The sequence below is a fragment of the Pogoniulus pusillus genome, chromosome 2, assembly GCF_015220805.1.
Source record: "Pogoniulus pusillus isolate bPogPus1 chromosome 2, bPogPus1.pri, whole genome shotgun sequence".
NCBI lineage: Eukaryota > Metazoa > Chordata > Aves > Piciformes > Lybiidae > Pogoniulus > Pogoniulus pusillus.
Window position 1 is genome coordinate 1873655 of NC_087265.1, and position 25283 is coordinate 1898937.

The following is a 25283-nucleotide window of genomic DNA, read 5'->3' on the forward strand; positions in this document are numbered from 1 at the left end:
GGTTAGAAGGGAAAGCTGGCAGCAAAGCTGACATGTCATGCATATTATACAGCAAGCTTGGGATTCCTTTCCTCTCTTCGTTAGGATCAGGACTTTAGCCCCTGCACCCTGGCCATCAGCCAAGTCAAATAATGATATTTTCCTTACCTAAGTTCTACTTTCTACAGGGAAAGATGGGTCCTTTTAGTCTCAAAGGGTGATGCATCGCCCTGGGATGCTACAGCCCTTGCATACTTCCCTGAAGAGTGACCACAGGACAGTGTCTGGGAATATGCCTCCCATTACCTCTTTAACCGAGAGAAAAATAGTAACATCTGGATCATAGTTTTGATTTGCCTGCAGAGGCATTTGCTACAAAGTCATCTGGGCTCTAGGATCTGCTTTGGTTTCTTCAAAGATACAGTTTAAGTCATGCACTCCATCCCTAGGATTTAGCCAAGGGCTCTGTGCATGCTTTAGAATTGCTCAGAGTGGCTTTTCTTGTGTCACCCACTTCTCCTTCCTCCCGAAAGCTGCCGCTTGCAAATCGAGTCCTGGCCTGGGATATTCCTCAAAACATTCACAAACAGCTCTGAATGTAGTTTGTTAGATAATTAAGACTATACAATGTGTGTGGGGAAAACAAACCCAGCAGCTAAACCCATTTTAGTCTCAGTGGACATGACAGAAGAAATGGAGAATTCAGTGGAGCTTTAACCCTTTCCGGCTCCGTGCGGGGCTTGCTCCTTCCCTGGTTAATGTTTCTTCCCAGGGCTTGCTCCAGGGTTTTAAAGTCTGTCCCAGCACACGACTGGATACTTCTCTGCAATCCTCACCTTGCTGAGGCTGTTGTTTCTCTGCAGAGGCAAGGGATGATTTACCAGGGCACAAAACCATGGTTCTGAATGGCTTTGGATGAATAATATTAGAAGGGGGGAGGAAAAAAGGCAGAAATGTGTTTTGTTGCAAGCACAGCTCAGAGGTCCTAGAAGCTTTGCCAGGGGGGTTGGAGTAGATGATCTTTCAAGGTCCCTTCCAGCCCCTGACACTCTGTGATTCTGTGAAGAAGACCACCTAATTGCAGGCGGTGCTGAGAGAGGAGCCAGTGTGGTTTTTCTCTCCACCTCTCTCACACATGAAGGGGTTGGGAGCTCGGGAGACCTTATCTTGGGATGTAGGATGAGGTTTTCTGGCTCACCCAAACACATTGAGGGCCGGATTCTGCCAGGGCCCTTTGCTCACGTAGGGTTACCTCTGTGATAAGGGGACTAATTAGAGCAGCAGAAGTGGGAAACCACTCCATTTCTTTGTTAGCTCTGATGAGGTCTGAATTCTTCCCCTTTCCCAGCCCATTCATTTCATTTAGATGTGAAGTTCAAAGCCAAATGGATGCTATTTAGGGAGTATTGTTACATTGCGACGTTAGCATTATGTATAGGTCAGTTTTATTACTTTTAATAAACCCCAAGAAATATAAAGCAGCAATGTGTATTAGTGCAGCATTACCAACGACAGCAATTAAAGCAAGAAGCAAAATGAAAACTATATGCAAATGTGCAGCTTCCTACTGCAATGTTAATTTTGTCACTCTGCAGCTTGTACGTTTGTGGCATTTATTTTTATGGCACAGACAGGAATGCAGCTGACTTCAGACGCTGAGGAGAGCCCCCAGAAATTAAGTGCAACATGCTGGTAATGGAGGGTGGCAACATTCATTTGCTCTACAGGGACTGAAGTTGGGGCTTTGACAGATTTTTTGCTCTCATGTTTCCCTGCAACATTTACTCTAGGTATGCTCTTAAGGCTTAGGAAAATACTGATTCAGCAGCAAAGAAATCATAATATTGGCATTTTGGAAACAAAGCTTGCCAAATTCAGAGACAAATGGTGTCACTTCCACTGATAATAGGGGATTGTGTTGCACCCAAAACCGTGGCTGGCCCTGACTAGTTCCCTCCCAAATAATGAATTGTTCCCCACTTTCAATATCCTCTTTCCATCAATTATAATATAATGTTCCCTTAATTCTTTGTTTTATTTCTGCTTCGCTTTCCAAAACCCTTCCAGAGTTTACTATTTGGGTTGAAAAAGCATATTTTTAAATTGGGCATAACCAACTTCCATATAAACATTTGGCAGGGAAATCAGTGCATGTTCACTTAATTCATTTTCATTGAACCCAGTCCAGATTTTTTAGTCAGGGAAAAAAGTTAGATATTAATCATATCTGAGCAGGATCATTAAATTTGCCTTTACCTACTAGAACAGCAGGGTCATTATAGAACCATGAGAAGTTAGCTCACTTATTAATCTTTACAATTACATAAAAGTGATCATTTTTATAGTACTTAAGAGTAGCTCTTACCCATTATGTGGAGAGTATGTGGGAACATTACAATGGAAGATAATGTATTATTATAGATGTGACCTGTGACTCATTGCTCTGCTCACTGGCACACAACTCGCTGCAAAAGTTATCGGCTTGAGCTTGGACAAGCTTTAATTGTTCCATAGTCCTTCTGCTCGTTTGTGGGGCAGACAAGTAAATAGAGAGCTGTTCGCTGGGTTATTAATTGCCTCATTATTACTTAATTATCACTATTGCCCACTTCATCTTTATGGAGAACTGTATCACGAAGGAGGGTGTTTTGCGCTGCCCGGCGCGGTTCGGTGTGAGTGACAGTGATAGGTGATGTAAGATCGAGTTAGCCAAAGAAAATCAATCAGGAATCCTCGCTGTAGATTGCTATCCAGTTTCTTCTGCCTTTTCCAGCAAAAGCTTCTCATCTTTGACTTTGAAACCCAACAGTTTAAACCGGGTTCTTGTTTCAGTGGGCTAATCCCCTTTCATAAATCATGTTCAAGTGCTGAAATAATTTGCACATCGTTTAAAGAGTATTTGCTTTGAAACATTCACCTCCAGCCCTTTTGTATATCCTTTCTCTCCGAAGATTTGTAGTATTTGTTTTGTTCTCTGAGGTATAAAAGACCTGGGTAAACTTTATTCCTGTTGTTTCAAGATTAGTGAAATAAAATGCATATTTGTTCAACTGGGACTGAAAGGAGCTTTAGTAAAGACGATCATACGTGCGACCCATGGGAGCCTTCTAATGCAAAATGTCTGCCTTAAAATCTCTTTAGGTTTGTTCAAAACACTCTTGAAGGACTTAGGTTTAAAGAAGAGAACAAAAAATAAAGGGTTACAAATCCATATTTCTCCCTTGTTTGGGAGGAGAGAGAGAAGCACCATATATTTTTCTTAAGGAAATAAAACTCCTACACGTGGACTCATGAGAAATTTGCTATAGAGGCAAGTAGAGAGTGGATAGTCAGGATCACATCTAGGTTGGGTTTCTTTTTCTCCTGCTGAACTGCATGTACTGACACAGTGTTTGGGAAAAAAAACCCTGCATTTTGGCAAAATGCAGAGCACTTGTTTCAAACTCACACTTGATTTAGAAAAAATTAATCACCCAAAAATCACAGGCATTTTAGGTATTACTGGAGTACAGCAGTTGTGCCTCTTCCATGTATTAAAAGTCAGATTGAATCCTGTGATATGACCATATAAATACATACATATATATATATATATATATAAATGATAAAGCCAATGGCAAATATATATAGACATATATATAGATATATAAAATGATAAAGCCATGGCAAAAAAAGTATATACATATATATATGTATCTGTACATATGTGTATATATATGTATATTTGCCATGGCTTTATCACTTTTAAACCCAACTCATCAGCATATTTTCATAGACTCGTAGAATTTCAGCCTGGAGAAGAGGAGGTTGTGGCCAGGAGGAGGTTGCTCTCTTCTCTCAGGTGGCCAGCGCCAGAACGAGAGGACACAGCCTCAGGCTGCGCCAGGGGAGATTTAGGCTGGAGGTGAGGAGAAAGTTCTTCACTGAGAGAGTCATTGGACACTGGAATGGGCTGCCCGGGGAGGTGGTGGAGTCGCCGTCCCTGGAGCTGTTCAAGGCAGGATTGGACGTGGCACTTGGTGCCATGGTCTAGCCTTGAGCTCTGTGGTAAAGGGTTGGACTTGATGATCTGTGAGGTCTTTTCCAACCCTGATGATACTGTGATGCTGTGATACTGTGAGGTTCAGGATCAAAAACCACATGCTGTAATCCATAACCTCCCTGGGCAACCTGTGCCAGTGTCTCGCCACCCTCACTGCAAACAACTTCTTCTTAACATCAGTTTAAATCTCCCCTCTTCCAGTTTAAACCCATTCCTCCTCATATTGTCACTGCAAGACCTTGTCAGTAGTCCCTCCCCAGCCCTCCTGTAGCCCCCTTCAGATCCTGGAAGGCCACTCCAGGGTCTCCTCAAATAGAGGCTGGCAACTGATAACAGCTGAATAAATGCAGGTATTTTCATACCTACTGTTTCAGACTACTGCCTTTGGAAAGAGGTCAGAATTACAGCAAGTGAAAAGGACATGCTGAGCTTTGCTCTGGGTTGGGAGAGCCAGTCCAGGTTGCTGTTCTCTGTGATCCTCATGCTGGAGGTTCTCATCATTATTGAAGCACAAGTTTGTAGCCAGGAAAAGGATTCTCACACTGCCCTGCAGTCTGAGGTTTCACTGCTATTTATAACTAATCCAGATGCAATCCTCCTGGTGCTTTGGGAGTAATGTGACAGGAATAAGGAGGTTTTTAGGTTATAAAAGTCTAAATTGGGCTCAGTTAGAGACACTGTAAATCAGGCTCTAGGTGGGAATACCTAATGGCCAGACTCACCTTTTTCCCTGTGGTGAAATTAGTCAAATATTTACCCCATCCGGGTTAGGGAAGGTATTTGGTTTAAATGATGCCTTTGAGTTCCAAATGTTTACAGAGCAGTTTAATGGATGAATGTGTGGTGCTGCCTCCTGGCCAGAGTGTGTTTTAAAAGGAACTACAAAGGAGCATGCTTTGTAGGATCTCCTATTCGTTCCACCAGCTGCCTCCTGACCTGCCAGAAAAACAGATCCTGCCTCTGCAAGCCAAAGGGTGGAATACCACCAAAGGGTTAAATGCTGTATTGTTTCTCAATTAAGTAAAAGGTTCCAACTAGCTGGCTTTAAATATTGATGCTGAGGAGAGCATGATGACATCCGAGCAGCTCCCCTCCCCACCAAGGATATTTGGCTCCATTTAATTAATTCCATTGGCCATTGTCTTAACTGTGCCCAGGATTCACCCAAGAGGAATTCACTTGCCTTACTGTTATTGAAAAGTGTAACATTGCATTATCTGCCTCAGACAGACTTTTTGTAGCATTCAATCAATTCCCCAGTTCTTGAAAACAACTACCTCATTTGATTCCTTTCATAATTAATGAAATGCAGTAGTAGTGTTTTTGCCCCCTCAGCTCAGGCTGCAAGAATGTCCCAAAACTTCAGGTTTTTGAGCTGAAGGCATTGTAATTCTCAGCCTAAATGCACTCGTGGAATGAATGTGTTCTTGTGTCAGCATTTAGCTAGATCTTTGTTTTCTGCAGTTCTTTTCTGTCTCAGGTGTACCTCCCCAAATGGAGTTTCAGGCAGCAGACTTAGTCCTTCTGCTTCATGGTTTAGTATACTAAGCCAGCCAACATTTGTGGCTGTCTTTGCTGTGATAGGCTGCTGCTCTTTTTCTTGATCATCTCTAGCAGCCCTTTTCTGAATCTGCTCCAGTTTCAGTCTGTAGTTCCTGCACATGGATATTCAAGCAAAAGTCTTCTCACAGCCATGGGAAGTGGAATTCGCTCTTCCCTATGGAAATCGTGGATCCAGTAGAATCGTAGAATCAGTCAGGGTTGGAAGGGACCACAAGGATCATCTTGTCCCAACCCTCCTGCCATGGGCAGGGACACCTCCCACTAGATCAAGCTGGCCAGAGCCTCATCCAGCCTGGCCTTAAACATCTCCAGGGACAGACACTCGACCACCTCTCTGGACAACTCATTGCAGGGTCTTAACCACTCTCATGCTGAAGAACTTGGAATCATAGAATCATAGAATCGACCAGCTTGGAAGAGACCTCCAAGAGCATTGAATCCAACCTAGCACCCAGCCCTGGCCAATCAACCAGACCATGGCACTAAGTGCCCCAGCCAGGCTTGGCTTCAACATCTCCAGGGATGGGGACTCCACCACCTCCCTGGGCAGCCCATTCCAATGCCAATCACTCTCTCTGCCAACAACTTCCTCCTAACACCCAGCCTAGACCTGCCCTGGCACAACTTGACACTCTGTCCCCTTGTTCTGTTGCTGCTTGCCTGGCAGCAGAGCCCAACCCCACCTGGCTACAGCCTCCCTGCAGCTATTTGTAGCCAGCAATGAGCTCTGCCCTGAGCCTCCTCTGCTGCAGGCTGCACACTCCCAGCTCCCTCAGCCTCTCCTCACAGGGCTGTGCTCCAGGCCTCTCACCAGCTTCATTGCCCTTCTCTGGACACTTTCCTGTATCTCAACATCTCTCTTGAATTTTGCAGGCCTAAAGGTACAAAAATATACATTAGAGCCAGTTCACCTCTAGCTTGGTGGCTGTCTGTAATAGAAGGCTTCATCTGAGCTGGAGAAACTCGTGGCTTATGTCATCAACTATGTGAAGCTGAAATCTTCATTGCTATCTACAACTACCTGATGGGACATTGTGGAGAGGCTGCTGCTGGGCTCTGCTCACAGGAATCTGAGACAGAACAAGGGGGAATGGCCTCAAGCTGAGGCTGGGGAGGTTTAGATTGGACATTAGGAAAGTTTTTCGTGGAGAGAGAGTGGTCAGGGAGTGGAATGAGCTGCCCAGGGAGGTGGTGGAGTCACTCACCCTGGATGTGTTTAAGCGTGTTTGGATGTGGTGCTTAAGGCTGTGTTTTAAGGTGAATCTTGTAGAGTAGGGTTCTAGGTTGGATTTGGTGCTCCTGTGGGGCTTTACCAACCTGGATGTTTCTCTGTGGCTCTGTGATAGCTCAGTTGTGGGACTCATTTATGAGGAAAGTAAGTTTTCCTGTTAATCACTCAAGTGGCTGGAGAGATGAAGGTAGGACCAAAGGTGAGGCACAAGCTTAAGCAGAGAGACGTCAGAGTGATGGCAGGGAGAAAGGGAAAGGACGTAAAAGGATTCTGAAGCATTGGTTTGTTGCATCCTTTGTTTGGATTTTGCTTTCCTCTGAGGTAGTGTTACAGGTATGCCCTGCTGAGGGAGCAATGATGCCAGGCAGGACACCGCAGCGGTCTCGTCTCATCCGGTGCGCACTTTTACCTGCAACTTGTAATCGGTGGATGTGAGGATGGAGAAGATCCATTAGAATTATAGCCAGAATGAAAATACCATTTGAAAACACATCTTTTATTTTATGAGGCTCAATCCAGAAAAGTAAATTAGCAGAACTCACCTTTTCCAAACCATTGTTTGCTTGAAATTCATCTGTAGCTGTCCCTGCTCAAGCTGCAGGTCATTCATAATGCTAAAGCTTTCTCAGCCCACGACAGAATATTCCTAATATCTTTAAAATAGCCAAAAAAGAAATGATGCCCAGGATCTGGACAGCAAGACCTCAAAAAGGCAGAGTCCTCTGATCTCCACGTCCTTAGGCTCTCTCTCTTGGCTTGGAAGGTTTCAGCTATCAGGCGTAGATTAAGTTTTACTGGTTGATAGTCTAATTGCATTTGGATTATCTTTCCTTTTACTGTTATTTTCTATTCTCTGCATTGGATCTCCTCCAAATTTTCCTACTGCCACAGAACAGTTTTCTGGGGAAAAAAAGGTTTTTTTTTGCTTTTGCTTTGATGCTTAACTGCTCAACGCGTGAGTGCTGCAATAAGGTGCTGCTCCCTGGTCATAGTCCTCATTCTGCAAGGAAAACTTTCCACAGTCCTGCATTTGATAGAGCTCTTGGGTTGAGGCTTTTCATGGACAAGATAAGGTTTGCTTAGACATCTGAACTTTTGAATGTTTATCTGAACTCGATTCGACCTCTAAATTTGTCCATCATTAGTTATTTTGCTTTTCTTTTGAGAGACTAAATTATGCTATTAAATATGTTCTAAAGTAGGTTAAGCCCCTGTGCAGTTTGTCAGCTGGAACATTAATTTTAAAGCTGAAACAAGTCTTCCCTTGGATCCTTTTAGCATCTTGTCTGAGTTTTAAGCACGGCTGGTCGAGCACAAGAGGCAGTGCACCCGTGCGAGCCCACATGGAGCTGCCTGAAGTGACTCAAAGCTGTTTTGATGACTGGCTTGATTGGAGTTCAGGCAACGATCATTTGCCTGCTCAGGCAGCTTGCTGTGGTGCAGCTGTTCTGGGGGTCAGATGAAGTACTGAATGTCACAGCATGCCCCACAGGGTCTCTGGAGGTCTCCCCTTTGAGCCCCTACACAAGGACTTGGGAGCCCTGCTACTGCTGCAACAAACTCTTTGCAGGAGTAGTGCAGGACATGCTCACTTTTGAGGTCCCAGTTGCTGATGCTTTTGGCTGACAACATCTGTGCATTCTCTTCACACTCAAGTCTTAACTGTGCCAACTCAGGTTGTCTTCTCAGGCTGCCTGTGTGATGGGTACTATCAAATTGTAGGAAGAGTGAGTAGTTGCTGTAGAAAGCCAGAAGCAGAGCTTCCAGACTGTCTTGTGCTTTGGCCAAAGCTGCACTGGATAGCTCAAGGCAGAGAGAGGGCAATGTATAGTTTCTGTTTGCTTTCACACCACTGAACTGCATGAGCTGGTCTTTGTTAGAAGATCAACTTCTGAAGTCAGTGCTACAAGGACCTGCCTTGCTCAAACACACTGGAATCAGTGCTTTCAGGGAAGCAGAGAGATTTGCAACAGAAACCATTATACTATAAGACATGGCTAAATACACCAGCAGCTCCAATCTAGGCTTTCCTTTTTCCTCCTGTGATTAAACTCTTTCATAACCCATGGCAGGGGCTTGGATCTAGATGATTTTTAAGGTCACTCCCAACCCATTCTAAGATAGCACATCTCACGAGGTACCTTCTCACAGCCTCTACCAGGTAGGCTCACAGAACAGTTAACAGCCTCCAAGCTTTTCTGTTTTCTCTCTGCAGAGCCTAAAGCACCTTTAGTAGAAGTCTTTCTTGTGTCCCCACAGTGTGACACCAGCACTGCCCTGAAAGCAAAGAGCTGTGACTGCTGAGAAGTTTGAAAACCAGTTCTGGTTTAGCAAATAGAAATGATTTCTCTAGAAACACAGAAATCAATGACAGCAAAGGCCTCTTTGTCTAAGGCTTGTCGCCATGTAGGCATGGAAGTTGGGGATTCTTACTGGGACTTGAGTATAATGGGAGAAGTAAAGAGGATTCCTAAATCTAACTGTTTAAAAAGGAGCTCATGGGTGACTTTTTGTTCAGTACAGAATCACAGAATGTCTGGGGCTGGAAGGGACCTCACAAGCTCCTCCAGTCCACCCTCCCTGCCAGAGCAGGATCACTTATACCAGGTCACACAGGAGTGCATCCAGGCAGGGTTTGAATATCTCCAGAGAGGAGACTGCACAGCCCCCCTGGGCAGCCTGTGCCAGTGCTCTGTCACCCTCACAGGGAAAAAAATGCTCCTTCTGTTTACATGAAGCTTCATATGCCTCAGCTTCCACCTAAGACTTATTCTCATGGTTTAATTGGAGTAGAGATAGTGGGATAAAGTAGAGTCAACACACAGACAGAGTACAGCAAATGGACTTTGTGTCTTAGTTAGATCTTTTTTTAATTATTTTAAAGGTAATGGGTGTGCCTTTCTCCATAAAATATCACATTGACAGTCACTGGAAAGGGCTAAACTTCCTGTAGTAAATATATAGATATATAGGTGACCAGGAGAGCCAGTGGCATCTGGCCTGGATCAGGAACAGTGTGGCCAGTAGGACAAAGGAGGTTGTTCTGACCCTGTACTCTGCACTGGTCATGCCACAACTTGAGTGCTGTGTCCAGTTCTGGGCTCCTCCACTCAAGAAAGATGTTGAGGTGCTGGAAGGTGTCCAGAGAAGGGCAGCAAGGCTGGGGAGGGGCCTGGAGCACAGCCCTGTGAGGAGAGGCTGAGGGAGCTGGGGGTGTGCAGCCTGCAGAAGAGGAGGCTCAGGGCAGAGCTCATTGCTGCCTGCAGCTACCTGAAGGGAGGCTGTAGCCAGGTGGGGTTGGGCTCTGCTGCCAGGCAAGCAGCAACAGAACAAGGGGACAGAGTGTCAAGTTGTTCCAGGGGAGGTCTAGGCTGGATGTTAGGAGGAAGTTGTTGGCAGAGAGAGTGACTGGCATTGGAATGGGCTGCCCAGGCAGGTGGTGGAGTTGCCGTGCCTGGAGGTGTTGAAGCCAAGCCTGGCTGGGGCACTTAGTGCCATGGTCTGGTTGATTGGCCAGGGCTGGGTGCTAGGTTGGGCTGGATGAGCTTGGAGCTCTCTTCCAAGCTGGTTGATTCTATGATTCTATGACAGAAACTTGCTGTAGTAAATATATAAAAATATACTGTAAGTTTTGTTTTGAAAGGACAAACAGAGAGATGAATGTCAGTGGCATTTCTCATTGGCAATAAACAATTTCAGCCTGTTGGTTTTCATGACTTGTGCAGAATGAATTAGTTTTATCCTTTGCTGTATGAGAAGCATTAGCAAAGTTCAAAAAATAGAAGGTTAGGAATGGAATTGGGGGCTGAGTGCAGTGGAAATGCAATTGAATTTTAAAACAATTGCCTTTATAAATGTAGAAATATAATTGATAAGAGTCTCAGGGAAGAAGGAGATTCTCTGCTATGATGTGTTTTAAAGAAAGGTCCCACAAGAGCAGATCTGAATGGAAGATGCACCGAGGTACCCAAGCTCATCACTGGTGTGACTCTCAGCAAGGGTGGCACAAACACTGCAATGCCAAGTCCCCCTTCTTCTCTTCAGATAATCAGTTTGTTTCCCAAACCATAAGGCAGAACTATATGTAGGTTTTGAAGTTCAAAGTTCACACATGGCCTACAGTACCCAGCCACTCAGGAGGGGTTTCTTTAGGCACAGCAGTTTATCTGGTGCTCGGGAGAGAAAAAGAAACTGCATCATTTTCTTGTCCTTTTGTCTCAGCCATGTAGTGTGATGACTTCATGTTGTTTGCAGAAGGCTGAAAAGATGAGGTTGTTTTTTGGTTTTGTTTTGTTTTTTTTTTGAGACTGACTTAGTCAGGAGGCAAATATAAAGGCTTGAAAGTTATTAGCATATTCCACGGCTGAAGACAACAAACAGAAATCCATGTTCTGGAGCACCCTGAAAGGAGAGACTGAGGCAGTTGGGGCTGTGCAATCTGGAGAGGAGAAGGCTCCCAGGTGACCTTAGTGTGGCCTTGAAGTATCTGAAGGGGGCTACAAGAAAGCTGGGGAGGGACTTTTTAGGTTGTCAGGCAGTGATAGGACTGGGGGAAATGGAGCAAAGCTGGAAATGGGGAGATTCAGACTGGATGGTAGGAAGAAGTTCATCAGCATGATGGTGGTGAGAGCCTGGAAGGGGTTGCCCAGGGAGGTGGTGGAAGCCTCATCCCTGGAGGTGTTTAAGGCCAGGCTGGATGAGGCTGTGGCCAGCCTGCTCTAGTGTGAGGTGTCCCTGCCCATGGCAGGGGAGATTGGAACTGGCTGATCTTTGTGGTCCCTTCCAGCCCTGACAGTTTCTATGATTCTATGATTCCATTCTTTCAAAATCTCTTGTGCATCTTGATCTGGGAATAGTCTTTGTTCCTTGCTCTGCCTTCCTCAAGCTTTAATTCCACAATCAGTTCCTTTTGAGTAGTCTGCTGGAATTCCATTTTTGTATATTGCTGTTTCAGAAGTCATGAACTCAAATACTGAAATTGTTCTTTCTTCAACGGGTGTCACATTTTGTGTGAGTTGGATGGGGCTGCATGGCTGAGAGCACTGGAACAGGGCAGCGTTGGTACACCCAGGTGGCAGAGGGCAGTGACTGCTTTTTTGCTCCTGTGTGTTAGGACATTCTAGTTATTGAATGTTTTCCTGGGAATCTTAGCAACCCTCCCTCAAATATAGAAGTATCTCTAGTCCAGAAAACATCTCCATCGTGCTCCTGCCTTTTGCATACACTAAACTGTGATTGCATTACTCTTTACCTGAAAATTTACAGAGAGCAGCTGCCAAGGGTGGCTTGAGATCAGACTAAGTCCTTACTGACCTCTTCCTCTACCAAACTGCTCTCCTCAGCCCGAGGGGGATAAAGGACTGCAGCTACGTTTTGCAGAGGGTCTGTGTCAGAGTTCTAATCCTTGCCTTGAGCTCAGGCAGAACAGTTTCTCCTTCCCAAGCATGCTGTACTCTCTCTTCCTAGAGCCTAAACAGTCTGACTGTGTGTACTGCAGCAGATTCCATCCCAAGGCCACATGTTTTACATTAGATGAACCTAAACTGCTCATACTGTATGAATAAAAGGAGCTCATTGATTTCTGGCATTGTGGTTTTTATAGTCGAGTTAAGTGTGTATAATAGCAGCTCTAATACTGTGACAATACCAAAAAACTTGTGGAAAGAAAGGCTTGGCATGTCCTGGGTGATCTAGTCCAGTCCCTCCTGTCAGAAGGTACCGTGTTCTGTCTTCTCTTCCAGAAATTCATTAAGCTTCATCTTGAATTCTTTCAGCTTTATTTGCCACCACGACTGCTTTGAAAGGGTGTTGGGGAGCCTCGCGTTATGGCCACTTTGTACTCATCTATTCTCCTGCCAACATTGTTCTGCAGTTTGAACAGCTCTTCTCCCACCCTGCTGTCCTCTTCTCCTCTCCTGCTCCTTTGCCCACCCCCAGCAGCAAATTCACAGAGAACAATCACAGACTGTCTCAGCCATTTTCTGGCTGGCCAAACGATCCAAGCTCCCTGCCTGCTTTTGGAAGCTAAGCGCACCCATTCTCCTGGTACTTACCACTGCCACTGCCTGCACCTCTTCTGCCATCAGTTCCTACCTCACACCCCACAGCTGCATGATCAGAAGAGAGAAATATAGACTCATAGAATGATTCCTCCAAAGGTCACCTAGTCCAACCCTACTGCAGTGAGCAGGGACATTCTCCAGCATATTTTGTGTTAAGCATTCTCTAACCATGCAGTAGCTGCATTAGCTCTAACCTGGTTCTTCACCTTCCAGTCTCAATATCACCAAGATTTTGCCTGGTATCCTGATTCTTGCCTGAATTGATGGTGCTTCCCAACCTTGAGTCATCAACAAGCACTTTTTGAATGCTCTCACTTTGTCTGATGAAGTCATTAATGAAAACACAAAGATCAGTTTCAGGAATGTCTAAGGACTTGCACTGGTACTCTTATTTCAGAGCAGTAGTTCTCCTTCCAACAAAGCTCATTTCAGTACCTGATTGAGTCACTTCACAGTCATTAGTTGAATTCTGTACATCTTCTCCACTTTAATAATTCCCCTACTGGCATCAAACCAAACATACAAAAGAAATCCCTTGTATTCAGCACTGCTCAGGCCACACCTCGAGCACTGTGTCCAGTTCTGAGCCCCTCAGTTCAAGAAAGATGTTGAGGTATTGGAACATGTCCAGAGAAGAACACCAAAGCTGGGGAGGGGCCTGGAGCACAGCCCTGTGAGGAGAGGCTGAGGGAGCTGGGGGTGTGCAGCCTGCAGCAGAGGAGGCTCAGGGCAGAGCTCATTGCAGTCTGCAGCTCCCTGAAGGGAGGCTGTAGCCAGGTGGGGTTGGGCTCTGCTGCCAGGCAAGCAGCAACAGAACAAGGGGACACAGCTTCAAGTTGTGCCAGGGGAGGTCTAGGCTGGATGTTAGGAGGAAGTTGTTGTCAGAGAGAGTGATTGGCATTGGAATGGGCTGCCCAGGGAGGTGGTGGAGTCGCCGTGCCTGGAGGTGTTGAAGCCAAGCCTGTCTGGGGCACTCAGTGCCATGGTCTGGTTGATTGGCCAGGGCTGGGTGCTAGGTTGGTCTGGGTGAGCTTGGAGGTCTCTTCCAACCTGGCTGATTCTGTGATTCTATGAAGTCCAGATAGATTTGGTCTGTGGTATTTTTCTACTCCATATAGATTTGTCTATGGTATTTTTCCTTTTATAGCAAAGAGAAGTCAGTTACTGTACCAAAGCAAGCTGGCAGGCTCTTTTGGTGGGATCCTCCATTAGAAATGCTCCCTCTAATCAGCAGCACTGCTTTACTTTCCCCACGCTGATGGCAGACCTGCCGGTGAGCGGCGTGGGGAGCGCCAGGCTGTGTCACAGTGCCAGCATGCAGGGATGTTTAACACACTATTCATTTATTCCCATTTATTATTAGTGGGGGGACAATTCTTTAAAAGTTTATATGCAGGAGAGCATGATGCAAGATATGAATTTTATAGTCCTTTTATTGAATCTTTACCACTAATGCACACAAATTTCACAAAGTGTAATGACACTACTGAGCACTTAAGTTGTTAGGCTGTCATATTACAGGAAAGTTATTTGTGCTATATAATCACTGTTTTCTTTCTCCCATTGTTTATTTCTGGGCTTGCTTCATAAATATTTGCTAATGCAGATATACTTGCTGTGAGAAATGTCTGGTTTGAGACCATAAACCTGACTGACTCCAGGTCCTTTGCTGCCCATGCAGACAAAACCTTCCTAGCATCTCTCTCGGTCAGTGATACCACGTCTTGTCACCTGGTGCTGTGGTACTTGGGTCTGGGTTTCACAGCTATCAAATCTGGGCTTTTAAAGCTTCTCATGAATGCAGGGATTAGGAGAAATGCCCAATTCCTTCCTTTCCCCCACCATTCTTTTGTGTAGCATAGGATCAATCAGACTGGAAGAGACCTCCAGGAGCATCCAGTCCAACCTAGCACCCAACTCTGGCCAATCAACCAGACCATGGCACTGAGTGCCTCAGCCAGGCTTGGCTTCAACACCTCCAGGGATGGCAACTCCACCACCTCCCTGGGCAGCCCATTCCAATGCCAATCACTCTCTCTGCCAACAACTTCCTCCTAACATCCAGCCTAGACCTTCCCTAGCACAGCTTGAGACTGTGTCCCCTTGTTCTACTGCTGCTTGCCTGGCAGCAGAGCCCAACCCCACCTGGCTACAGCCTCCCTTCAGGTAGCTGCAGACAGCAATGAGGTCTGCCCTGAGCCTCCTCTTCTGCAGGCTGCACACCCCCAGCTCCCTCAGCCTCTCCTCACAGGGCTGTGCTCCAGGCCCCTCCCCAGCCTTGCTGCCCTTCTCTGGACATGTTCCAGCACCTCAACATCTCTTGTGCTTTTTAGACTCCAGTGGGACCTTAGTGCTGCCTTGTAATAGCTGATGGGATCCAAGAGGAAGGCTGCAGAAGTACTTTGTATGAAGGTGTGAGTTCTTTATCCATAATGAGCAGATTTTATTGACACCATCTCAGAGCATCACAAAGCAAAGGAAGGATGGAAGGAGCTTGCTTCTGTCACTGTCAAAACTTTGGTGTTGCTTGAAAACCAGAGCATTTATACAGGTGCTAATGTATCTTGTCCCTTCCTGAAAGGACTGGCAGGTTTCATATCTACCCAGAGGGAAAAAAAGGATGAATTCTGTGTCCAAATGAAATCCAATAAAGCTTAGAGCTGTGAGTCATTATATATTCTTAAATTACAGTGTCTGCTGGAACACAGGCATAGTCATATGCCTCTGCATGTTAAGATATATTTCTTCAGGAGGATGAGGCACTCAGCAATTAAGCATTCCCATTACTTGAAATTAATTAATTAACTAATTAATTCTTTAAATTAATGTTTTCACACATATGTGATAGTTCTGCTGTTAGACTGACACTTTCATTATCCAAAGCCATCAAGACCTACTTCTACTTCCCCTTTTGCCATCTCAGCTTTGATTCAGTCCTGCAAGATGTTGCTGAGGACTCTGGATATGAAGTCTGTAAAGCACTTAAGGAAATTATTAGTTTAAGACTTCAAAGATCACTGCTAAGCCCACAGATCTGTTTATATGTATTGTTAAGAAGGTTCCTGCAAGGATTTTGATCAGTGTATTCTGTGTTTTGAACAGTCAATCTTGGCACTTTTAGTATTCCTTGGAAAGAGAATTACTAGCTCTCAGGATAGGGCTGGGTGCTAGGTTGGACTAAATGATCTTGGAGGTCTCTTCCAACCTGGCTGATTCTGTCATTCTGTGATCCTTATTTCTGACAACTTCCTGAAATTCTAAAGCCCTCAAGAATATGGAAAATAAATAAGTAGCTTGGTCCAGAGTAGTTCTGTTGGTTTTTTTTTTCTTGCTGAACAAGGCTAATGAAGAGCAGGTATGGAATCATAGAATCACAGAGTCATAGAATGGTTTAGGTTGAAAGGGACCTCAAAGCTCAGCCAGTTCCAGCCCCCCACCATAGGCAGGGAAACCTCCCACTACAGCAAGGTCTCATCCAACCTGGCCTTGAACACCTCCAGGGAGGTTGTGGATGGCAGAATTTATGTGGTTCTGTGCTCCACAACCTCCCTGTGCAACCTGTGCCAGTGTCTCACTACCCTCACTGCAAACAACTTCTTCCTAACATCCAGTTTGAATCTCCCCTCTGTCAGTTCAAACCCATTCCTCCTCATCCTGTCATAACAAGACCATGTCAATAGTCCCTCCCCAGCCTTCCTGTAGCCCCCTTCAGATCCTGCAAGGCCACTCCAAGGTCTCCTGGAAGCCTTCTCTTCTCCAGGCTGCACAGCCCCAACTCTCTCAGTCTGTGCTCAGAGCAGAGCTGCTGCAGCCCTCTGAGCGTCTTGGTGGCCTCCTCTGCACTGGCTCCAGCAATTCCATGTCCTACTTGTGCTGAGGAATCCAGACCTTTACACAGTACTCCAGGTGGGGTGTCAGGAGAGCAGAGTAAAGAGGGAGAATTGTAACAGTGTAAAGCTGTTTGAATCTCTTAGTGTCTTTTTCACTCCCACCACTGCTCTTCCTTCTGTAGCAGCCCTTTCCATCCAAATGGAGTGGAATCCACCTACGACAACTCCGAGTGTTCTAATAAACAGATAGGCATCATAACAATGTATTTCAGTTAGGAAGGGGTACTTGGAAGAAATTGGTTTTGCAATACACATGATGAGAGAGACAATCAATAGTGCTTTAGTCTGACAAGCACTGTCAATATCCATTGTCACAGTTCAGAAAGTCATTAATGGATAGTTCCTCAAAAACCAATGCTTTCAACATGTTAGAAGTGTTCAGATATACTGTACCTGGCAGGAATTAATCATAGGTAAACCCTTGGGATTGTGCATAAATGTTTTGTAAATGAAGAGTGAGGGGGAGGAAAAGCAGTCATTGGGAGGAACGTGAGACCGACCATGTCATATGGCGTTAGACAGCCTTGCCACTGAGCTTTTAGAGCACAGCAAAACAGTTCACTTTCTGAATCCTTCAGGCACTGCCTGGAAGATCACACCCAGCAACAACATTCTGCTAGGATTATGTTGTCTAGGCCCAGGACTAAAGTCACAGAAAGCAATCATGTAAACATTGTGATCCTTGCCCTGTAAAGATTAAAGCCTTGTCTGGTTCCTTTTGTTGTGACCATGCCAAAATACTGGAGAAAGGATTCTATAACTTCACTGTGCAAATATTCATGGATTCATAGAATGGTTTGAGTTGGAAGATGCCAATCCTGGCCCGTTCCAATGCCAATCACTCTTGCTGTGAGGAACTTCTTCCTAACATCCAGCCTCAACCTTCCCTGGCACGGTTTGAGACTGTGTCCTCTTATTCTGTCTGACCACTCCTGCCTGTTGGACTTGGTGATCTTAGAGATCTTTTCCAACTGAAACAAATCTGTGATTCTGTGAAAGATCATCTAGCTCCAAGCCCCTGGCATGGGCAGGACCACCTCTTGCTAGCCCAGGTTGCTCAAAGCTTCGTCCAGCCTGGGCTTGAACCCTCCAGGGAGGGGACATCCACAGCCTCCCTGAGCAGCCTGTGCCAGTGTCTCACCACCCTCATTGTAAAGAATTTCTTCCTACTCTCCAGTCTCAACCTCCCCTCTTCCTTTCTCCTGCTTCAGTAATATGTTTACTCTCATTTGATCAGACCATTTAATGCACATTTCAGTGCATTAAAATTTAGCAAATTATTCCTGCTCTATACCTCTCCAAAGTTCCATTGGTTTTGATGGCTCTGCTGCTGCAAAACGGAGTCATTTGGAGGTAATGTATCCATTCTTTTTGTTCCATGTCTGTTCTTGTGTAAGAACTCCTGTCTAGACTTCATTTGGTGGCTTTACATGATGCTCCTCTTATTTATATGGCATAAAGAATATTAAGGCTAGAGCTGTGGCATTGAATAAGTATTCAGAGGGTTAGTACAGGCCCAAACAAGAACTGATCACTTTTCAATTGGTGCAATTTAGCCTATAGTTATCCTTCCTAATTCAGCTGGTGTTATTACAGTGCTAGCCAGCATTAAAGGGGCAAAGATGTGCACTTTCTTTTATGTCTAATGATGTTTATACTGTTTGCTTTTCGTACCCAGTCTGTATTACACTTCCCTAATGCAATGAACTGTTGTGATTCAATTTATTTTAATTCTAGACCAAACTGTCTGAGGAAAAGAGAATTTATTTTTCATTTACCCCTTTGTAACTTTCCCATCTGTGGAAGAAATATTGACCAAACTCATCAGAAATGCTTTTCAAGATCTGAAGGTCCAACTTCATTCCAGCCAGTAACCAAGTTACAGTCTGTGCTGATGGGTTTGGAGTGTCCTTGCACCCAACTGTACTAGCATAAAAAATCTAGTTTAGATTTGGACTCTGCTGAGTTCCATTGCAAGTGTACTGTAAAATGTACTTCATTGCAGAGTCCTTGTAAAGGGAGGGCAATCATCCTCCTGGGCTGTGTTGCTTTTCATAGAATCAGCCAGGTTGGAAGAGACCTCCAAGCTCAGCCAGCCCAACCTAGCACCCAGCCCTAGGCAATCAACCAGACCGTGGCACTAAGTGCCCCAGCCAGGCTTGGCTTCAACACCTCCAGGCACAGTGACTCCACCACCTCCCTGGGCAGCCCATTCCAATGCCAATCACTCTCTCTGACAACAACTTCCTCCTAACATCCAGCCTAGACCTCCCCTGGCAAAACTTGACACTCTGTCCCCTTGTTCTGTTGCTGCTTGCCTGGCAGCAGAGCCCAACCCCAGCTGGCTACAGCCTCCCTTCAGGTAGTTGTAGACAGCAATGAGGTCTGCCCTGAGCCTCCTCTGCTGCAGGCTGCACCCCCCCACCTCCCTCAGCCTCTCCTCACAGGGCTGTGCTCCAGGCCCCTCCCCAGCCTTGCTGCCCTTCTCTGGACACATTCCAGCACCTCAACATCTCTCTTGAATTGAGTAGCCCAGAACTGGACACAGCACTCAAGGTGTGGCCTGAGCAGTGCTGAGCACAGGGGCAGAATAACCTCTCTTGTCCTGCTGGCCACCCTGTTCCTGACTAAGGCCAGGATGTCATTGGCTCTCCTGGCCACCTGGGCACACTGCTGGCTCATGTTCAGCTACTATCTACCACCACTCCCCCTACTCTGTCCCCATCCTGCAGCACTGCTTGGGGTTGTTGTGGCCAAAGTGTAGAATCCTGCACTCAGCCTTGTTCAGTCTCATCCCATTGTCCTCTGCCCACTCATCCAGCCTGGCAAGGTCCCTCTGCAGGTCTCTGCTACCCTCCAACAGATCCACACCTGCTTCTAACTTGGTGTCATCTGCAGACTTACTGATGCTGGAATCAATCCCCTCATCCAGATCCTCATGTCAGTGTGAGGAGCTTCAGCTATCGAGGACCTGAGTTTATTCAGCTCAACGAATCAAATGCACATCTGTGCAGGTTATTGCAGGGAACCTCCAGCAGAACAACCAGTACATTTTATTGCCTATCATTTTATATTTAGGACCTTAACTGTTTTGTTGCACTTCCAAATGGAATTGCTTTCCACTTTTCTTAAAGTCACTTGGTGTTTGCCAGCTCTCTTTTATGAAGGATTTTTTTTCCTGGCCAAATTGAGAACTTGAAATTAAAAAGAGGAAGATATTCTAAAAAGAAACGAACAAACAAAAACCCAACAACCCAAACAAAACATTTATTTGTGGGTTTTGAGTTTTATAACTTTTTTTTCTCTCTTGGAAGTAACATTTGGTCCTCTTTGTCTTTCCAAGTGTAATATTAAGGTCATTTTCATGTGAGGATATCGCGAGAAGAAGAATCTGGCAAGAAAAGGAATATCTCTAAATAAGACTCCAGGAAGAATATTTCTGACTAAGCTTGGTTTTGGAACATACTATCTAAACCCTTGAATTTCTGGGAGGTTTGGAGTTTCCCTCTGGTGACTCACCCATGTTTAATAGGATAAAATAAGAAATTCATCAAAATTAGCTTTGCTGCTGTTTTTAACTGCGTGCTGCACAACTCAACGCAGAACACACAAGAGTATCCATGACAATTATTATTCCTACCTCTAGATGTAGTTTTAACACCATAATTACTGTTTCAGGTTAAAAAAAAAAAAGTCTTCCAGCTGGGTTAATGCATCTTTCTAAAGAAGAGGTTTTTGCCCTGCTGCCAAGTTGTGGCTCCCCTTTCCTGCCGGTCACCGTGTGGCCACATTCACTTCAGTCAGAGAATCTTAACAGGTCAGAGATGAGCATATTGGTGAAGTGGGCATAAAACTTTACAGTCCTGCATCTTAAGTGGCTTGAGAGATGTTTCCACTCCTGTATCATTTGTGCTGGGGAACCTTCACTGTACATCAGGAAAAAGCCAGCCTTAAATAGGAATCCCTATGGCCAGGATGACCCTCAGCAACATGAGAAACCCCAAACCTGATCCAACTGACTCCACTCTTTCAAAGTACCATTAAGACACAGAATTAGAAACATCCATTTGTTGCTCTTTTTATAGCACAGCCAAGTGACTTGGAATTTTAGCTTGTCCCTGCCAAGGGTTGCTCAATTCTGAACAAAAAGTCCTCCTCTATAATGTTAAAAAAGCACCAACCCTGGGCTGAATGCTAATCTTTATGTTCTGTGATCCACCACTCCAAGAATGCTACCATTAAAAAATGTGAATTCTATTTTTCATGAGTGATGAATTATCCTACCAAGCTGTGTATTTTCCAGTAAAGTGTCCTTTTATTTGTCCTGGGTGATTACTAGTTGGTGGAAGTATGTGTGGGGTCACTTTAGTGCTGTGGGAAAATGGAGCACTCTTCTCTTAAAATCAGGAGTGAAATCAGGAGCAAACTATGCTCTGATCATCGCAGGCATGTGTTTAAATATTGCTTTCCTTAATTGGCTATGTTCTATTTACTTAAAATGAACAATTTGGCAAGTTTCTCTCCCCTGACAACAGCAAAGAGTAAACCATTTTATAAGTTTGGCTGTTAAAATCAGATTTGCAATGTAAACCACAATATTCCAGGGCTCTTGCTGTTGCTTAACCACTTCTTTGGGCTTGCCATTGTTTTGGACTTGTGCACCTTTAAACCTCCTGCTTCTCTTTAGAACTTCTGCAAAACTTCTTGGTGAAAAATAGCCCAATTGTATTTGGCATGGTTTTACTTTTGCTCTCTCACACTTCCTTATGCTCAATTCCGGGGCCCTCAGTTTAAGAAAGATGTTGAGGTGCTGGAAGGTGCCCAGAGAAGGGCAGCAAGGCTGGGGAGGGGCCTGGAGCACAGCCCTGTGAGGAGAGGCTGAGGGAGCTGGGGGTGTGCAGCCTGCAGCAGAGGAGTCTCAGGGCAGAGCTCATTGCTGTCTGCAGCTGCCTGCAGGGAGGCTGTAGCCAGGTGGGGTTGGGCTGTGCTCCCAGGCAACCAGCAGCAGAAGAAGGGGACACAGTCTCAAGTTGTGCCAGGGCAGGTCTAGGCTGGGTGTTAGGAGGAAGTTGTTGGCAGAGAGAGTGATTGGCATTGGAATGGGCTGCCCAGGGAGGTGGTGGAATCGCCGTCCCTGGAGGTGTTTAAAAGGAGTCTGGATGAGGCACTTAGTGCCATTGGTTAGTTAATTAGAAGGGTTAGGTGCTAGGTTGGGCTGGCTGAGCTTGGAGGTCTCTTCCAACCTGGTTTATTCTGTGACTGTGTGATGCAATCTGGATGGGATGCTCAGGGACCATCTCCGTAACCACAGATAAATTATCCATGGTATTATTTGGATATTCTCTCAAAGGGACTATGCAACAACTCTTTCCAGTTCAAGCTGTCTTTTGGTGAGTTGCTGGGCTGATTTTCAGGAGATGGAGAACTCCTCACAAAGCAGAGCCACCTCACTCTCAACTGGAGGGCACGGTTGGGGGTGGTTGTACAGCTCTGGCTGCCCCATTACCCTTCTTACCATGCTGGGAGAATTGCCAGGGTGGAAGAAGCCAGGACACAGCACAAAGGTTATTTGAGAGTGGTAAGACTCAGGTGATCTGCTAGAAAACATTGGTAATGTTTTCAGGAAAACCATTGGAGATTGTCTTATGGCATCACTGCTGCTTCTGGACTATGCTGGGTTTCTCCTTCCTGCTAATGCTGCCTGATTTATGGAATGGTCTGGGTGGGAAGGGACCTCAAAGATCATCTAGCTTAAATCCCCCACCATAGGCAGGGTCACCTCCCACTGGAATAGTGTTTTGATAGCTCTGCTGGTGCCCTGTAAGCACCTCAGCAGAGAAAAAGTTCAATTTATGCCTTTGAAACTTCCTCCAGGGGAGTTGTTTTTTTTCCAGCTGGGATCTATGTCTTTTTCTTTGACACAGAGCAGGAATAAATTGATCTCAAAATGTTCCTCAGTTTGGTGTTTGGTAAATGCCAAAATAGAATAAAATATCATCATTAGGACAGGAATGCTTTTCTTTCTTTCCACAAATTAATGCATCTTGCACACATTTCATGGCATAGAGCCATGTTTTCTAGAACTGCATTAATTATATATATATATATATATATATATATATATATATATATATATATATAACATTGAATCCATCTGGGCAGGAGAATTGAAGCCCTTCACTAGTGGTGTAACCATCCATCCTTTCTCCCAACAAGTAGTCTAGAGCTAATAGTGCGTAGCAACACTTTTGAGGCCAGACTTTTGGTCGAAAAGCATCCATGTGAAACTTGTGGGATTTCAGGAGTAACCTGGTCACCAGCCAAGTATTTATGGGCAATAAATAACGCAGCTCGGTGGATAGCCAGCAGAGCAGACCTATCCTCTTCAGTCACAAGATGTATTAATCAAAGGCTTTGTGCTGCTGACCCACCAACAGGCTCTTGCCAGGGTGCCTATGGCCATTATTCTCTAAGCAAACTGCTATTAGCTGAAAATCATCATTTCACTGAAGCTTTTGTTCTGTTTGCTTTCCTTCAGTTTTCAGACTCAACTACAGCACCTCTGACACAAACGACAGGAACCGAGTGAAAAGCAGGTTGAAGAAGTTCATCTCCCGAAGACCCTCCTTGAAAACATTGCAGGAGAAGGGACTGATTAAAGGTGTGTTGGTTTCCATATCCTTCTCTCAGTAAACAGTTAAAAATCACAAATGGCTTTTTCATTCCTAGATACATGAAGATGCTCAGAGGGCTGGAGTACCCCTCCTACGAGGACAGGTTAGGAGAGTTGGGGCTCTGCAGTCTGGAGAAGAAAAGGCTTCCAGGGGACCTTGGAGTGGCCTTCCAGGATCTAAAAGGGGCTACAGGAGGGCTGGGGAGGGACTAATTGACAGGACAAGGAGGAACGGGTTTAAACTGGCAGAGAAGAGATTTAGACTATATGTTAGGAAGAAGTTGTTTGCAGTGAGGGTAGTGAGACACTGGCACAGGTTGCCCAGGGAGGTTGTGGAGGGCAGAAGCACAGAATGTGATCAAAGATTACATTCTGTGATTCTGTCATCCACAACCTCCCTGGAGGTGTTCAAGGCCAGGTTGGATGAGGCCTTGAGTGACCTGCTCTAGTGGGAAGTGTCCCTGCCTATGGTAGGGGGTTGGAACTGGGTGATCTTTGCAGTCCCTTCCAACCTAAACCATCCTATGATTCTCTGAATAAGTGCACTGAGCAAGCAGGTAGAAGTGGTTTTGCTGCTGTATCACATAAAACTTTCACTGCTGAACTGCAAAGGAAAACATCAATGCATGGTCACATCTCTTCCTGTGCTGAGTGCTGCTTCAATCCTACTGCTTTGGTAGAAGTCCTTCTACTTGCCAAAGGCAGTCCCCATGCACATTGCAAATCAACCTGCTGCACAACTCCACATCTTTTATGAAAAGAGTGTTGATATATAGCTTTGTATCTTAGAATCTGATACACAGCTTTGTATCTTGGAATCTGATACACAGCTTTGTATCTTAGAATCTGAAACAGAATCATGAATTCTAGAATGGCTTAGGTTGGAAGGGACCTCACAGCTCATTGCTCTAATGTCCCCACCATGGGCAGGGACAACTCTCAACTAGGTTCAGCTGCTCAGGGTCTCATCCAACCTGGCCTGCAACACCCCCAGGCAGGAGGCAGCCACAGCCTTCCTAGGCAGCCTGTGCCAGACTCCCACCACCCTCACACTCAAGAACTTCCTCAGCTCCAGTCCAACTCTGCACTGCCTCAGCTTCAAACCATTCTACCTTAGCCTGTCTTTAGACCCCCTCAGCACAAGTCCCTCTGCAGCCTTTCTGCAGGATCCCTTCAGGCACTGGCAGCAGCTCTGAGGTTCCCCTGGAGCCTTCTCCTCTGCAGGCTGCACCCCCCCAGCTCCCTCTGCCTGTCCTCAAAGCAGAGGTCTCCAGCCCTTGCATCATCTTTGTGGCCTTCCTCTGTGTCCCTCTTATGAAGAGAAAACCAGAACTGGATGCAACATTAGAGGAATTTCAGCTCCTGTGCTGACTAATTGGTGTTCTAGGATAAGCTAGAGTATTTCCTGCTGTCTTCCTTTATTACTTTCCTAACTCCCCAACCAAATACATGTTTGACAGCTGAAAAATGCATGCCAGGGAGTCAGAACTGCTTTGAATCTGTGATATTATTTTTTCCTACTTCCATTTCTTCTTAAAGCAGCCAGCCTTCCCTTTCACATAGCCTTGAGGACTTGCTTCTCTGCTAGGCCAGGTTTGTTGGTTTCTGTGTTTTGCTGAGAAGCTGGTAGCTGACTGCAGGCAGCAGCCTTCTGACCAGCAGTACCCAAGCAAAGCCATGTTTTCAAATGCTGTCTGCAATAGTGCTCGAAAAATTTACGCTCTCCCAAATTATTATGTGTGAAACCCACAAGTGCACATGCAGAATGACTGGAAAGAGGCACTTTGCCAGCAGCCCCTGTCAATCTCTGCAGCGTGAGTTTTCCAGTGGTGTGTCAAAAATG

General features: G+C 45.4%; 1 protein-coding gene across 1 annotated transcript in view; it reads left to right on the forward strand.

The window, feature by feature from the left end:
• The window catches only part of ARHGAP15 (Rho GTPase activating protein 15), a 409331-nt gene that overhangs the window by 193420 nt on the left and 190628 nt on the right, over positions 1-25283 (forward strand). The window contains exon 8 of the mRNA XM_064154561.1: positions 23306-23428. Within this exon, the coding sequence (XP_064010631.1) occupies positions 23306-23428 (123 nt within the window). The remainder of the gene's footprint in view (positions 1-23305; positions 23429-25283) is intronic.